The 16,718-nt window shown below is 48.0% G+C and overlaps 1 protein-coding gene across 1 annotated transcript; it reads right to left on the reverse strand.

The window, feature by feature from the left end:
* Positions 1 to 13,814: 13,814 nt before the first annotated feature.
* Positions 13,815 to 15,041, reverse strand: LOC149225695 (uncharacterized). Its single transcript, XM_089379987.1, has one exon. It carries the CDS (start codon positions 15,039 to 15,041, stop codon positions 13,815 to 13,817), a length of 1,227 nt encoding a protein of 408 aa, XP_089236113.1.
* Positions 15,042 to 16,718: the final 1,677 nt, after the last annotated feature.

A 16,718-nucleotide genomic window follows, 5' to 3' on the forward strand; every position in this document is an offset into this window, starting at 1 on the left:
TTTACTAAGGGGTCTTGTCATCCTGGCTGACCCGTCAACTCCCGGTCCGAGTGATCAAGGTTCTCCATCTTCTGTTGCTCCTGAGGTACCAGTTGTAAGCGATACTCTTCCCGTTATTCCGAGTATCCAACCTATCAACGTACGTGCCCCGGGCGACGAAGATTACATAGAAGATTGGAATCCTATCTGGGAGCCTGACAGCGACTATACCCCTCGTACTCCTTCCGGTATGTCGTCTCCGATGTCCACTTCCCACATGGATGAGACATCTCCCAGCACAGGTGAGACACCCATGGTGACAGATATTGAAAATCCCATCCCAGCTACCTCCCCACTCCCTCCACGATATCAGTCAGTGAGGGATAGGATAGCTGCTAGAACTACTTCTACGACTATATGGGATCCTAGTCTTATTGCCACCACGGGGCCCTTTATTTCGCGACCTATTAATACGCCTATTAGTTCAGGTCTTAATATGCATGTTACCTCAGTTCCCACCAATCCGACCGTTTGTGTAGCGCACTCGACTCCGGTCGTGAGCGCCGTGTCAGCGTCTTCGTCTATGAACATTGGTGCTGGTCCTTCTCACAGTCAAGGCCAGCCAGGAGTTCCATCTGGAGTTGTTGATCCTACGCAGAGTCCTCAACCCTCTTATGGTGGTGTTCCAGGAGCAGGGCCGTATGATGCCCATAGGCAACCCATAGTGGACCCAGATTACCAAGGTCCACTCTTTTATTATGATGCTAACAGTCAGTACCTCGAGAACGTTTCATCCCTGCCTCGTCAACCTTTCGTTGAAAACTCGGCACCGTTGGATGTTACGTATGATCCCGTTACTCATACTTTTCGCCGGTGCCGAAATCCTCCCGGACAGCCCCAAGGACCGCCAAATCAAGGCCAGCCGCCTTATGTGCAAACCCCTCACACTTTATGGCCCGCCTTACCCAGGACAATCTGGGGGCCCGCAGGGACAACCCTCGGCTGTTGGTGGTCCGGCGTTTTCATATCAGAGTTAACCTTCTGGATATCCAGGGCAACCTGGTACCCAGCAAGGCTACCCAACTGGACAACTAGGGCAGCCTTACATTCAACAAGGCCAACCCAGTTTCCAGCAGGGGTACCCATCTGGACAAGCTGGGCAAGTTTACACTCCTCAGAGTCAACCAGCGGTCCAGCAGGGATATCCTCTTGGGCAGGGGGGGCAACCCTAGTTACAGCAAGGCCAACCTACTGCCCAGTCTAGTCATCTTTCTGGGCAGGGTGGGCAACCCTACGTTCAGCAGGGTCAACCCACTACTCAATCCATGCATCCTTCTGGGCAAGGGGGGCAGCCTGCTATACAGCAAGGCCAACCCACTGCTCAGCCTATGCACCAAGGAGGGCAGCCTGCTATACAGCAAGGCCAACCCTCTGCTCAGCCTGTGCACCCTGGGGGGCAGACGGGCCAACCTTCTATGCAGCAAGGTCAACCCGCTGTCCGCCCTAATCATCCATCCGGACAAGCTGGCCAACCTCAGGGTCAACCAGCTGTTCAGCCGGCTCAGTCATCTATTCCGCAAGGACAACCCTTGGTGGTCCACGGACAACCTGGCACCCAGCAAGTTCATCCTGCTGGCCAGCCAGGCCCATCCCAAATCCAACCAAGTCAACCTTCGGGCCAGATGATCCAAGCCCAGCCGGTTCAAGGACATTATTCTAGGCCTCAAACTCAAATGGGTTATCAAATGCAAGGTGGGCCACAGCCTCAACCTTCCTACCAGATGCAGCCTCCTTATCAGGCTCAGTATGGGGCCCAGCAATCATATGGCTACCAGCAACCCCAGGGGCAAACTCAGTTTGCTCCTTACCAAAATTATCAACAACCGCAGGTCACTCCTTACCAAAATTATCAGTATGCTGCACCTGTAGGGCAAGTTGCTAATACATGGGGAGCTGGGGGCAGACACAGGGACAACTGTCCGCATATGGCCAGAATCCGTATGGATAGAACTCCTATGGGCAAGGTCCCTATGCACCAGGCCCTTTCGGGCCAGGTCCATCTGGGCAAAGCCCATGGGGGCAACCACCACCTAGTTGGAACCCTAATGTTGCCTCAAATCCGCAGCCACAAATGTCCTTTAACCCTCAGTTACCGTTATTAGCGATGTTGGAACTGCCTGATGTGTCCAAGTTAACAAATGATCCTATTTTGCATAATCCATATTGGCCACCAGTTCCAACCAAAATACCAGGCGATTGTCCGAAATTTGATGGCAAAGCTGGTAAAGATCCTCAGGCCCATGTAATGACTTATCACCTTTGGTGTTCATCGAACTCATGGCTTGATGATTCTATCCGGCTCCGCCTCTTTCAGAGAACTCTCACTGGTTCAGCCGCTAAGTGGTACATCAAGCTGAATCGAGGCATGTTTCAAGATTTCAACTCGTTGGCTATGGCCTTCTTGACTCATTTTCAGTTACCTATTCGGTACGAGACTGGGACACATCTCCTCACGTCTCTCAAACAGGATACGGCTACGCACATCTCTGATCATATACATGAATGGAGAAGGCGTCGTCGCTTGATCAAATTTTGGATTCCTGATCAACTCCTGACCGATTGGTTCACGACTTCCTTTGTCCCTAAGATTGCAAAAGATATCGCAATGGGAGCGTGTGTAACTGAAGAGCAAGCAATCGCGCGAGCTCAGTACCTCGACTTAGTGTACTCTCAGTCGGGTACTTTGTATGAGTATTTGCCAGATGCCCCGAGGCCTGGACAGCCCAAGGCTCCACCAAAGCCTTCTGTTGATGGAGTCATTGGTTCTATGAATTCGTCATCAAAGAAATCGGCCGCGAACCCTGGGAAGCAGAAACAGAACGCCTCTAACGAAAATGCTTCTCAGGGCCAATCAATTTCTGGGAGTACCTTCGAGGTAAACGCCGTTCAGTCCACCGCGGCGGACAAATCCTCAAAAGGGAAAAAGAAAGGGAAAGCTAAAGATAAATCTGGACAGCCCAAACAGGATCCCCCTAAGCCTCCCTCCGAGGAAGGAGCTAAGCGGAAACCTAAGTATCCTTGTCTCATCTGCGATGAGGATCACTATACCAAGGATTGCCCAAGGCGGTCCGAAGTTAGTCGACTTTTGAAAGGTGCTCCGGGGCCTCCTGTTGTGCTGAAAGAACCTTTCCCTTCCCAGCAGACCCAAATGGTGGCAGATCCGTCTCAATCCTCTTCCTCGTTCGGTTCTCAAGTGTTCATGGCTGGAACAATCCCCATCCATGTTTCAACTCGAGCGAAAGATTATCCATCTCAAGCCGGGAAAGAGCCGGAGGTTCCCTCCAGCGCTCCTCCGTCCAGTTCTGGTCCCCTTCACATTGAACGGCCCAGCACTGAGACGATCTCCCGACCCCCTCCCAAAGGTGTACTCAGGAAGTCATCTTATAACCCCAATGCTCGTGCTGCCCAGCACTATAGCATTGTCGAGGACTTAGCTCAGGCTCCGTCTGCTATGTCTGCATTAGAAGTCCTCCAGAGCCGCCCCTCCCAGAGGAAGTCCTTGCTATCATCCATTGGTGGCATTGACCCGGCAAATTCGGATTTAATTTCTTTTGATCTCGAGGGTTTCACATAGAGACTGCCTCACCAAGTGGCTTTCCTTATACAGGTCCTCATCAATGGCAAAACGATTCATCGTACAGTCATTGATGAGGGTGCCTCGACCTGCATCATGTTTGTTGCTTGCTGGAAGGCTATTGGTTCTCCTGCTCTGAGCCAGTCTCCTACGACCCTGGAAGCTTTCGATGGAAGAGAATCTCGTCCATATGGTATCCTCCCACGATTGCCTATCTCTTTAGAAGGAAAAACCATAGAGGTAGAGGTTGAAGTTGTTGACGCTAATCTCACTTACAACCTCCTCCTTGGACGAAGCTGGACATACGCCATGCAAACCGTGGCTTCCTCCTTGTTCCGTGTCGTTCGCTTCCCTCATCAGGGGAGGATCGTCACGGTGGACCAGCTGTCCTTTTTTGCTTCTTCTTCTGAAGGTAATGTGCCGTTCGTAGAGCATACCTCCAAGTCATTAGTGAGTGTGGGTGCCGAACTGTTCAAAGATCCCTCCTTAATGGGAGTCTTTCCCCTCCCACCTCCAAATCTCGCCCCTGTTAACATGATTTCAGTACGTTCTGATCCATGGGTTCTTCCTCCCTTGAATCAGGAAGACTCTTGGGGTGATATGATGCCGTTGAGTCCTGCCGAGCTCTACTACATCGAGATTGTCACTACATCGGCTCCCCCTCCTGAACCTGCTTTTCTAAGCAGTGTTCCCGATTCATATGATCATTTCCCTTGGCTGGGTGATGAGGCCACTTCGGATCCCCTGAAGGAAACATTTCCCTCCGATGAGGCCATCATAGAGACTATGTCTCTCGAAGAGCTCCCTTGGTCAGACCACCACCATCGTTCTTCGTTTCTCCCTCCACATTCAGAAATGGTCGCATGTCTCGAACGGTTTGCTTCATGTGTCCCATCTCCACCCCTCCAAACACCTGTTCAGCTATATCAAGTGTCTTCGGAGGGCAATATGGGTAACATCACGCAAACCCAGCCTATCGACATCTCTGTTAAACCAGGGATTGTCGAGAATATTTTCATTGGAGTCACATGCACTCCTGAGGAAGTTCAACTCTATACTGCTTTATTTCGTGAATTCCGTGATGTCTTCGCATGGTCTTACGAGGAAATGCCCGGCATCGACCCTAGTATTGTGGTGCACGAAATACCTACTTATCCAGATGCTAAGCCTGTTCGTCAGCGCTTACGTCCAGTACACCCTCGAAAGTCTACAGCCATCAAGGCCGAAGTCGAAAAGCTTCTTCAAGCTGGTTTCATCTATGCCATCCCCCTCACAGAGTGGGTATCCAATATAGTCCCTGTGAATAAAAAGCAGGGCACTATCCGGGTCTGTGTTGACTACCGCGATATCAATCGTGCCTGTCCAAAAGATAACTTTCCTACGCCTTTCATTGATCAGCTTATTGATGACTGCGCAGGAAGTGAGATTTATTCGTTTATGGACGGCTTCTCTGGCTATAACCAGATCAACATAGCCCCTGCCGACCAGCATAAGATAGCTTTCATTTGTCCTTGGGGCACCTTCGCCTATAAGAAGCTTCCTTTCGGTCTCAAAAATGCCGGTGCCACTTTCCAGCGTGCGATGTCATACGCTTTTCATGATATTCAACACATCGTACAGCCTTACCTGGATGACCTCCCAGCTCATTCAGCTAAGCGTCAGGACCATCCATCTCATCTACGCGAAATTTTTCTCCGCTGTCGACACTACCGTATTCGACTCAATCCGCATAAGTGTGTCTTCTGCGTAGAATCTGGCCGACTACTCGGGTTCATCGTCTCCCGGGAAGGCATCCGTTTGGATCCCTTCAAAGTTGAGGCCATCTTGAATCTTCCTCCCCCTGCCTCTTTGCAGCAATTGCAGAGCTTGCAAGGTAAAGCTAATTTTCTCAGACGATTCATTCTGAATTATGCCGAGGTGGCTAAGGGTTTCACACGGTTATTAAAGCGAGACACACCCTTTCGTTGGGATGCTATCGCCCAGGAATCTTTCGAGCGCCTTAAAGACCTTCTTGTCTCAGCTCCGCTCTTAAGACCTCCGAACTACCACCGTGATTACACTCTCTATCTAGCTGCTGCTGACACCACCATCGGCATGGTTCTGGTGCAAGATGATGATGCCGGCACCGAGCACGTTATCTATTATCTTAGTCGCAACCTTCTGGATACGGAAACTCGCTACGCATATGTTGAGAAGTTTGCATTGGCAGCTGTCTGCGCCGTCCAACGATTCCGGCATTATATCCTGTTGCGCACAACGACCGTGATCTCTGACTGCAACCCCATGACCTACATTTTGTCGCGTCAACTGCTGGGGGGCAAATACTCGAAGTGGATTGTAATCCTCCAAGAGTTCGACTTGGAATTTACTGCGGGCAAGTCTAAGAAATCTCTGGTCTTTGCTGAACTGCTCTGTTCCTTACCATCTCACTCTGCACCATCTCGTTCAGAGGAGCATATCCCGGATGAAACATTGTTTCTCATCAGCACCCTCGACCCGTGGTACGGGGACATTATCGTATATTTGCAAACGTCTTCCTTCCATCCCAATGTATCGAAAGATGCTCGACGGCGAATTCGTCACCAATCTCAACCCTATCGCATTTTGGGCGATACCCTGTACCGCCTCGGCCTTGATTCTGTTCTCCACCGATGTTTAACTCTCGAGGAGGCTGAGCGGGTGTTGAATGACTGCCACTCTGGTGCTTGTGGTGGTCACATGTCCGGATATGCTACCGCCCAGAAAATTCTCCGTGCTGGTTACTTCTGGCCTTCTATTTTCAAAGATTGCATTCTTGCCGTTCGCGCATGCCATGAATGCCAAGTATACCACCGGAAAATGCGTGCTCCTCCTGCACCACTGCACCCTGTTGTCACCGTAGGTCCATTTGCCAAATGGGGCATCGATTATACGTCCTGTAACCCTCGTTCGGCCGGGGGGCATGGGTATATCATCGTTGCCGTGGATTATTTCACCAAGTGGGCCGAAGCGATGCCTACATTGAACGAAGACGGTTACACAGCGGCGCAGTTTTTATTTAATCATGTCATTACTCGTTTCGGAGTCCCTCAGGCTATTGTCACGGATCACGGAAAGCATTTCCGTAATCACATGATGACGGAACTAACGACCCAACTAGGCTTGCGTCAAGATAGTTCGACACCGTACTATCCACAATCCAACGGTCAAGTCGAGGCCGTGAACAAAGTTTTGATCACTATGCTTCAACGCACAGTCAATACGCACAAGTCTAATTGGCATCTGATGTTGTTCCCAGCCTTGTGGGCCTACCGGACTTCTGTGAAGGATGCCACTGGTTTCACTCCATTTCAGTTGGTTTACAGACTGGAGGCCACCCTTCCCGTTGAGTGCAAGATTCCTTCGTTGAAATTAGCTGTCGAGTTGCTTCCCAACACCACTCCAGTGGAGGAACGGCTTCTTTACCTAGAACGGTTGGATGAGACTCGTCGTTTAGCTTCTTTGGCTATCAAAGTGCAAAAGAAGAGAGTCAAGGCTCACTTTGACCAGAACATTCATCCTCGTTCCTTCGTTGAGGGAGATCTAGTACTGCTCTATGATCAAGCTAAAGATAAGCTGGGGGCAGGAAAACTCGAATCCATGTGGCTAGGTCCCTATATCGTGAAGAGAGTTTTACAAAAGGGCGCATATGAGTTGATTGATTACGAAGGAAATCCTCTTGACAAGCCCCGCAACGGGCTTTATTTGAAGAAATATTATGCATAACTTCGTGCACTCAGTTTGTACATACGCGTGCTTAGTGTGTTTTGTGTGCATGATTTCATGTTTTGCTTTGGTATGAAGGCGTGTTTGCCTCTTATTGTGTTTTCTCCTTCTTGTGCAGATGTCTAGTGCACCTTATGTTGGTTTCGTTGATGGCGCCTGCCGTAGTACTTGCAATTTGTCCTCTGCGGCGTGGGCAATCTATGATCCTCACGGAGAGTTGCTAGATCTTCAAGGAGTCTGCCTCGGTCGTACCACTAATAATGTTGCCGAATACAGTGCCGTAATTGAACTACTAGCCGAAGCAGTTGATCTCGGCATTCGTGCAATGATGGTAAACCTGGACTCCCAGCTTGTCGTTCATCAACTCAACGGGCGATATTCCGTCAGATACCAACGCATCCTAAGGTTGTATCTACGTGTCAGATTGTTAGAAAGGAATTTTGACTATATCACATATCAACATATTCCGAGACGATTAAACACGTTGACTGATGCATTGGCAAATCATGTGTTAGACAGACATTTGCGAAATGGATAAACATCATACAAGAAAACATAGAAAGCATAATAAGACCGTAGAATAAAGCATATGTAAATAAAATATTTTCCAAGCATAGTTTGCATGCGTGTCGTGTGTGCTTTTAAGCTTGCATTAAAACATTAAAATACATGGGTCATGTGTTGTGCAATTCATACATAAGATTACATTTGTACTGAACATTTGCATAGCATAAACGAAACATCATCATATGTAACAAGATCCATCCAAAAATCGGTATGTATATATATATATATATATATATATATATATATATATATATATATATATATATCGTGTGGCGCACTAAGGCGCTCAAAAATAAGTGTATATGTCAAAAATGGAATCACTGTCCTCAGTACATCCGAGACATATGTCTCTCAAAACATCAGTGGAAGTAAATCTAGGCGACTACTGTGCTGGGTTATGCTCTCTGTAGCATACAGCTGCTCGTGCCACCCGCCTCAAAAGGCGGTGCATCCTGGGTGCCACCCCCACTGTGTGGATCTGATGCTCTATAGGGACCTCCTCGACCCCCTGGTAATCTGGCACTCCCTCCAGCAAACCCTCAAGGTTGCGAGCCACCGTCTCCGACGTATCAACTCCTGGAGGAACTAGGGCCAAGGCTCCAGCTCCTTGCCCCTCCCTCCGTGCCGTTGGGGCTAGGCCAATGGGTCTCACGGGTCCCACATCTGCATACAGTGACATCTATTAAGACATGTACATGAAAAATCAAAAAATATTAAAAAATATTGAAAAAAGATCAAGTATCATACCTCCGTCGTCCCAATGCTCTCCTGCGGGCAGTGGCATGTCAGGATCGTTGCGGAAGTCCATGCCAGCATATGGCCAGTCCTCCACAATGACAACCTGGCGATCCAGCCACTCTCTGAAATACACTCCCCAAGATACTGGGCGGCCTCCACCTCCACGTGGCATGACACGGGCCCATCGGCTGGCCCTCGTCTCCCGGGGACCTCTAGGTGGATCCACAGCCATCGTCTGTAGCTGTAGAGCTGGCACCCGCTCCAGCATGAGCGGAAGAAGAAGCGACCCGTACGCAAACTGCTTCGTCTCTCCGCGACGGCAGTTGTTTAGTTGCCTCTTCATGCTGTTAGTCACAGCTGTCGCCCAGTTGAAAATGGTGGGCTGTAGGCACTCCAAAGCTAGCAGTAGTTGGTTCTTTGAGGCCTCATGATTGGCCAAAGAACCCGCTGCTCGTGTCACTAGGAAGAGTATAGTGCGAAGAGGCATGTCTCGCACTGTCGAGATACCAACCTTCCCGCTCCGTGTCTTCGCGGCTCCTGGGCATACTCGAGCCATCAATTGGTCCAGTGTCTCACCACTGGGTCGCTGCCCTTCCAGGATGGGCATTTGACCCCGGCGTGACAATCCAGTCAAAAAGTAAATGTCCGTGGAGTCAAACTCGATATCCTCACCACAGATTCTGAATTTCCCATCTACGGGGTTCCAAGCTCTGATTAGGAACTCCAGTAAGTCAGGTTGCGCCCTCAGGCGCGGAGTCAGGAAGAATTTCAGGAAACCGCATGCCCGCATTGCATTTCGGCATTCGGGAAGTGCATAAGCCGCTATATCCTCATCATCATGGGATCTCTCTTGCCACACAAAAGACATTTTTCCCTGCAAGACCATGAAAAAACATTAGAGTGCTAATTGTGGAAGTTTGAACGTTCATTTTATTAAAAATCAAATTTTTCCGCGCCAGCGCGACTGTTTTTAAAACAGTCGCGCTGAAAATGGCGCCCCTTTGTTTTTTCCTTGGGTCAGCGCGGAAGCACACGTGTTTTCTGCGCTGACCCAAGAGGTGGTACGTGTAAAGATAAGTCGATCAGCGCAGGCCCGCGCGGGAAATCCGCGCTGACCGAGAGCGCACCAACGCTCAAAGAATTTGCCCAAATGGCCACATTCCACCATGGAATTGCTTAAAAAAATGCTCAAAATGAAGCGTAGGGAGAGGAGAACCTACCTGGAAGAAGCTACTGGATGAATGGTGTCCGCACGGGCTGGAAATCGCTCCGTCAACTTTGCAGCTCCTCAACGTTCTTCACAATCCAAAATGGTAACAATGGTAAAAATGACTTTTACCCCCCTATTTATGGTAAAAAATTCATGATTTGCTATAATTTCTTATCAATGTGGGTTTTGGTCGTATTTTTACCATGGATTTGGCTCTAATGTCGCTTAATTATGCCTTTATGCATGTTTTACTATGTTTTTATGCATATCGAACGGATTTATGCGGGTGGTGTTCTTGTGCAGGTTCAGGTAACCGACGTGGTCGTAAGCAGTCTTTCGTATACTTGGTCCCAAAAAATGTCGTCTTTGAGCTCTTTTCCGACATAAATCGAGAAAAGATTGCCGAGCTTCCTTTCGGCTCGTTAAAGGGAATGAGAGGCGGTCGTTTTAAGCTCTTTTTCCGACCGTGTAACTTAAAAAGATTGTCGGGTGTTTGTCGTTTCGCACTCGTTATTGGCTCTAAAACGACGTGTTTCCGACCGCTTTTTTATTTTTTCGGGTCGAAGGCACTATTCACGAAAAGTACTCCTCGATCGTAATGGTCGGGCGGTTCTTTTGAGCATTGTTTTATACTTTTTTGGGCTCGAGAGACACAACTTTACGAAAAAGGACCCCCCTGGAGTTTCCTTTTCCGCTGTCTTTTCAGACTCTCTAAACAAGAAAAGGCACCGAGTTTTTCCTTTGTCAGGCTCGTTAAACACTTGATGACATCGGGCATCGTCGAAATGACACTCTTCAAGCATATGCTATCCCCGTCAAGCTTGTCATCCAAAAATAACTGGGGTACCTGCCAGAAATGGTGGGGAAAATGGAACTGAAATTGTCGTGTCGGCAGTATGTCGCTCTTGAACATGGCACTGGTCCGCATTCGTGTCGGGTGGGAATTTCTCATTTTGTTTCACAACTGACCTCCATGGGTACGGGTTATCCTATTTGACCTCTCATTTTCTCATTGCCCTCGTCACCATACCCTCTGCTCATTTGATGTCAAATACTGCCAAATCCACTGTCGTGCCGCCGATATGTTCAAGAGAAGTTGACCTCTGCAATAATACAACCTCATCTGCTATCTCACACAAATCATTTTTCCTCTGTCTCGTGTCGATGATGTGGGAAACATTATGGCCCACCTTCGATCAAGGGCACTTCCTGTCGACTTCAACTCATTATCCAGGAAGGTGGCTTAGAGACTCCCTTCAGGTGCCTTAGAGCCTGCATGCCTCAATGGCAGGTTCTTCGTGTTCGACGCGAGGTTTTCATCATTGGCCTTCGATCGGATGATTCTGCAGGTGTTCGACACCAGCTCATTGATTCACACGCCACAGATTGTACCTATAGTACCTTGAGGACCATTGTCATCATTGGTGGTACCTCTCGCGTCTGTTAACAGTTCTCATCATTGACTGGTAATCAGACGATGTCCATGCATGTTCGACTTCAGCTCATGTATTCACATGCTTGGACTTGTACTTTGTTCGGATCGGGACGGAGCGCAAGACCCTGGATCTCTGTCTGTTATGGTCCAGGTTATGATTTTGTGGAAGATCTTTGCATGACTCATTGATGGATGGCTGCGCCCATACCTGAGTCTTCATGGATGGATGCGACCATACCTTATCATTATTTCGGTCTCTTTAGCTAGGTGGTTGCGTCCATTCCACAGACCTTTTCGCATGTCTTTCGGATGGCTGCGCCCATGCCTAGACTGCATGTACTTGATTATCAGAGCTATTCAGTCCTTCCTGGTGGTGTTCCAGTTCAGCAAGTTTTGTAAAGCATTTCACCCCTCCCACTCTCTCGGTCTTCATGCTTTAGGGGGCATCTGTTACACAGTAATTTGTCACTGTCTCCCTGTCAGTCACCCTACTGTGTCAAGAGTTCACAATAATCAAGTTCATGCCTTTTGAACTGGCCAAAAACCCACTTTCCTAAAGTTTTCCTCATCAGCGCGTCTGTTTCTAAAATACCCGCGATGACTGGCGCTTCATAACAGACCGCGTGCGCTGCCAGCGCGGAAGCACACGACTTTCCCGCGCTGATCGAATTTCATGACCAGCGCAGTCTCTGTTTGTATTTACCCGCGCTGACATGGCCCTTCCCATTATGTCCTTGCGACGTCAGCGCGCCAGACCAGTTATGCACCCGCACTAATCCAGTTTGGGCGAATTTGTTCCAACAGCCAGCCTTCCAGATAACTCCAGACTTGGTTGTTGGCCTTGTGAGTATCGCCTCCCTTCTATGGCATGTCTGTTCGACCCTTTGCAACTACTTCCCTTGAAGATAAGCTCATCCTTCCACCATTCAAGGAGACTCCTTCTCCTATATAAACCTCTACCATTACCATGAGCAGCTAGTTTGGAATAGCTTGGATTGTGTGGAGCTTATAGTGCTCAGATTGCTGCTACTATAGGTAGTTGGTGTGATAAGTGTGGAAGTGCTTAATAGCTTAGGGAATGTTGTTTTGTGTTGCTTGTGTGAGAGAGAGAGTTTCTTGTCTTGGGAGAATCATTTCCAAAGGTGAATGCTTAAGAGACTTGCTGACTGGCCCCTCCTGAGAAGGATATCGACGTCAGAACACTTGGTTGTACTCTTCTCTGTTATGAATTGATAATAGATGACTACTATTATGGTTCCATTCTCTTTTGTCTATGCAATGGTTAATGTGAATTACATCCTTTCTGACTGATGTATAATTGCTTTTATTAGATTTCACGCTTGTGTTTGTTTCCTCTTCATGTGTGCAGGTATCTATTCGCGGAGATCGCGGAGGATCGTGACCAGCCAGAGCGAAGGAGCGAAAGTGGCATCTCTTCATCAAACAACAACGCTGGAATCCAAGTAGGTGCTCTTTGCCTACCTTTTAATTGCAATTAGGAACTTGCATAGTAGCATTGACTGATTGTTGCTAGACCCACTATGGGCTAGTAGGGATCGCCTCTATCCGTAGAGGGGATTTTCCTCCCCAGCGGAGTACAAAATAGCTAAGAAATAGCTAAAAATAGCTAAAAAATAGCTCTCCTCATACAAAAAACCTGAAAAAATCATGTACTGCTCCTGGAAGAAGAATGCACTGCTCCTATAGAAGATCATGGCCGGGGGTCGGAACTGCTCATGTAAAAAGTCCCGATCTTGCGCGGATTCCGCCAACAAATCAAGGGCTTGGGAATATGCTGAAGCAAAGGGTTTAGGGTTTAGGGTTTAGGGTTTCGGGTTTCGGGTTTCGGCTTTCGGCTTTCAGGTTTCGGGTTTCGGGTTTAGGGTTTAGGGTTTAGGGTTTAGGGTTTAGGGTTTGGGTTAGGGTTTTAGGGTCTAGGGTTTAGGGTTTAGGGTTTAGGGTTTAGGGCTTGCTGCAAAAAGAGAGTAAGGCAGAAACCGAACTGAAAACACACCCAATAGAAACCGATACAGAAGAACTGTAAATAAAAAACCGATACTGCAAATTAAAACCGATACAAAATAGAGATGCTTAAGGACAAGAGATTATGCAAAACACATAAAGAGTAGAACAGATCTTTGTATTAACATCAAACTAGGTTCGTCCTCAATGGGACTCATCAGTGATACAAAGAAAATGAGCTACTTGCTGTCCTTATATAGCAAAAAGCGGACAAGGCAAGTGCATGGTAAGTGGTACATGGTATTTTTTGCAACCATGGTATGGGCACATGGTTTATTAACTTTTTAATTTTTTAATATTAAAATATAAAAAATATTTTAAATATTAAAAAATAAGAGTACAAAATAGCTAAAAAATAGCTAAAAATAGCTAAAAATAGCTAAAAAAATAGCTAAAAATAGCTAAAAAATAGCTCTCCTCATGCAAAAAATCTGAAAAAATCATGTACGGCTCCTGGAAGAAGAATGCACTGCTCCTGTAGAAGATCATGGCCGGGGGTCGGAACTGCTCATGTAAAAAGTCCTCATCTTGCGCGGATTTCGCCAACAAATCAAGGGCTTGGGAATATACTGAAGCAAAGGGTGACGCTGGAACTCTCCATGCAGTTTAGGGTTTAGGGAACCCCTAAGGTTCAAAGCACGAGTGGCTTCACAATAGTCTAGCTTCAACACCAAGGGGGCCCTTTTGAGGCCAAGAGAGTGAAGAGGACCTCGTGCATAGACCTGCTGCAATAGAGCAACCCTTTGATCCCAATGGACCTTGGCAAAACATGCCTGGAGGAAATCCAGTGGATAGCCCCTCGACCGAAGCCTGCTGTAGAATGCCCATCTGAGTTCAAGGAAACCTGACTCAGTGCTCTCTCGAAGAAGATATCTCTGCAGCTCATTAACCACGAATGCTACTTTCTGGTGCTTGGGATGCCAGGAAGTAAAAGGAATATACTGGTAAGCATTCAGTGGTTTCTGGAAGCATCTGGTGGAAAGCTTTCCAGAGGTGTGGAAGTCATCACCTTTGAAAAGCACAATGTCCAGAATGTTGATGCTGGATGATGAAAAGCAAGAAGTGATGCGAATGTGCTCAGGATAAATGGACTGGTAGCAGTCCAAGAATTGGACCAATCTCTCTCTGGAGCCATTCCAGACCATGCAACCATCATCAATAAACCGTCTGAAAAGCTGAATCTCTGGAGCAGGAAACCTACGGAAGACTTCTTGCTCAAGATGGAAAAGGAAGAGACATGCATACACAACAGCAAAATTGCTGCCCATGGCAGTGCCTCTAATCTGCTGATAAAAAGAGCCATCAAACTGCAAAAAATGCCACTTGAGCACCAACTCAGCTGCACTGACTAGAAAATCCACATCTTCTGGAGTGAAAAGGTCAGCGGTACTATCCTCAATCATATCCCGTAAGGCATGCAAACCTTCCTGAGTAGGGATACTAGGGTAGAGGGACTCTACATCAAAAGTAACAAGAAATGAATCGGGAGCAAAACGCTTAGATTCAATATCCTGCAATAAAGAGAGAGAGTTTGGAAGATGATTGGGCTGAGCAAGTAAAGTACCAAGAAGTTTATAATGCAAAAATTTGGACAGAGGCTCCAGCATAAACCCATTGTAAGCACAGATAGGCCTACCGACAGGAGGGTTTTTGTGGATCTTCCAAATGAAGTAAAGCCTGCAAGCTTTGGCATCTTGCGGCTTGATTTGCATTATATACTCCCGCTGCTGAACTGTGAGAAGATTGCGAAATCTTGCTTGAAGCTGCCTGAGAGACCTGCTGATGGCCAACCATGGAACCGCTGCATACTGCCTGTAGACATTGAGATCGGCTAGTTGCCTGTGGGCTTCGGCAACATAGTTATCCCTGTCAAGTAGCGCAATCCCCAGGTTCTTATCTGCTGGTTTGATCACAATAGGGAGTCGGCGAAGACTCTTTAATGCAAGCAATTGGGATCTGGCAAATCTGGGTCTGGTGGTGAAATGAACGGAAGCAATGCGGGTTTGAAGGATGGAAAGGCCAAGCTGAAGGTCACGATTAAGATCAGGATCATTAATCGGAGGCTCTCAGGTAGGGTTTGGCAGGCGAAAAGGATTGTAAGTATCATCATCAGAAGAAAGACGAAAAAATCTTCTGAGGCGGCAAAGACGGGAAAAGTAGGCATATTCCTTAAGGATGTCATCAATGGCCATGGGCGGAGGCCGGGGAATGTATTTGTGCCCTAGGCCCAACAATTTGGTTTGGCTGAAGGAAAGAGGGACGGAAGAGAGATTGTGAATAGCAAGATTGCTAATTCGACGATCAATCTGGGAAGGGGTCATTTTTCCAATCAGATAAATCAAATAAGAAGAGGGGCTAATGGAGGGCAACCAATACAGATGACGGGGATTGCTTACATAGAGAGATCCTTGCCTTTCCCTTTGTTTCTGGCAGGGATTTGATGAACATCTTGCCGCTGTGGAGCAAATGGGGCAGCTTCCGGATTCAAACCAGTGTTCTGGGAAGGCTGGTTTGGAATGGAAGCCGACTGCCCAGCAACAGATCAGGTGGAGCGATTTCCTCGGCGGAACCGCCCCCTGCCCATCCCGTTTTTTGGTCGGGATTTCTGTTCCTGGGGAACCTGTTGCTGCTGCTACCTCTGAGGCTGCCTGCGCAGTTGCTGGGGCTGACTGCGCAGAGGCCTCTTTTGACTGCGCAGAGGCTGTTGCTGCTGCTGCGGAGGCTGGCTCTGCTGCTGGTGCTGCTGGGGCTGTCTACGCTGCTGCTGCTGGGGCTGTCTACGCTACTGCTGCTGCTGGGGTTGCTACCGAGGCTGCTGCTGGGGAGGATCTTGATGCTCAATGAGAGAGGCAAGCTGATCAATTTTCTGTTGCTGGGCTTGGAGAGATTTAGCAATTTCTCTTCGAACCAGAACAGAGATAGCCTCCTCACGGGGAATATCATTAGCTTGCTTAGCTAATTCTTCCCGAGCAGCATTTCTGGTGGCTTGGGCAGCATCTCTGGCAGAACGACAAAGAACAAGCTCAATTTTGAATTCATTGACTTGTCGGCTGTAAGTGGACAAGGCAAGTGAAGACCAATGAGTAGCAACAATACTGCCATCAACCGGACCGGTGGAGCTAGTAAACTCCATGTGCTGAAAAGGCAAGGCAAGCTGGTGAAGCTGATTTTGAAAATCTGAAGCAAGTTGAGAAACCCTAGCTTCATTTCGCTCCATAATAGATTGCTCATGCCGTAAGTAAAATTCATGGCAGTCTCTTCGATATCTGGCAGTAAGAGCTTCAAGACCACCTTTGAGAGCATCATTGGTGTCAGGATTGGAAGCTACAAGACCCGGTGTTTTAACCATAAGGCTTTGAATAACACGGTTGTCTTGCTGAAGAGCTAGC

This window comes from Pinus tabuliformis, chromosome J, assembly GCF_031772625.1.
Source record: "Pinus tabuliformis cultivar Carrire ecotype Pingquan chromosome J, CPIR1, whole genome shotgun sequence".
NCBI lineage: Eukaryota > Viridiplantae > Streptophyta > Pinopsida > Pinales > Pinaceae > Pinus > Pinus tabuliformis.

Coding starts and splice junctions, on each gene's coding strand:
- LOC149225695 (XM_089379987.1), bottom strand. CDS start 15,041: ATGCAAATCAAGCCGCAAGATGCCAAAGCTTGCAGGCTTTACTTCATT.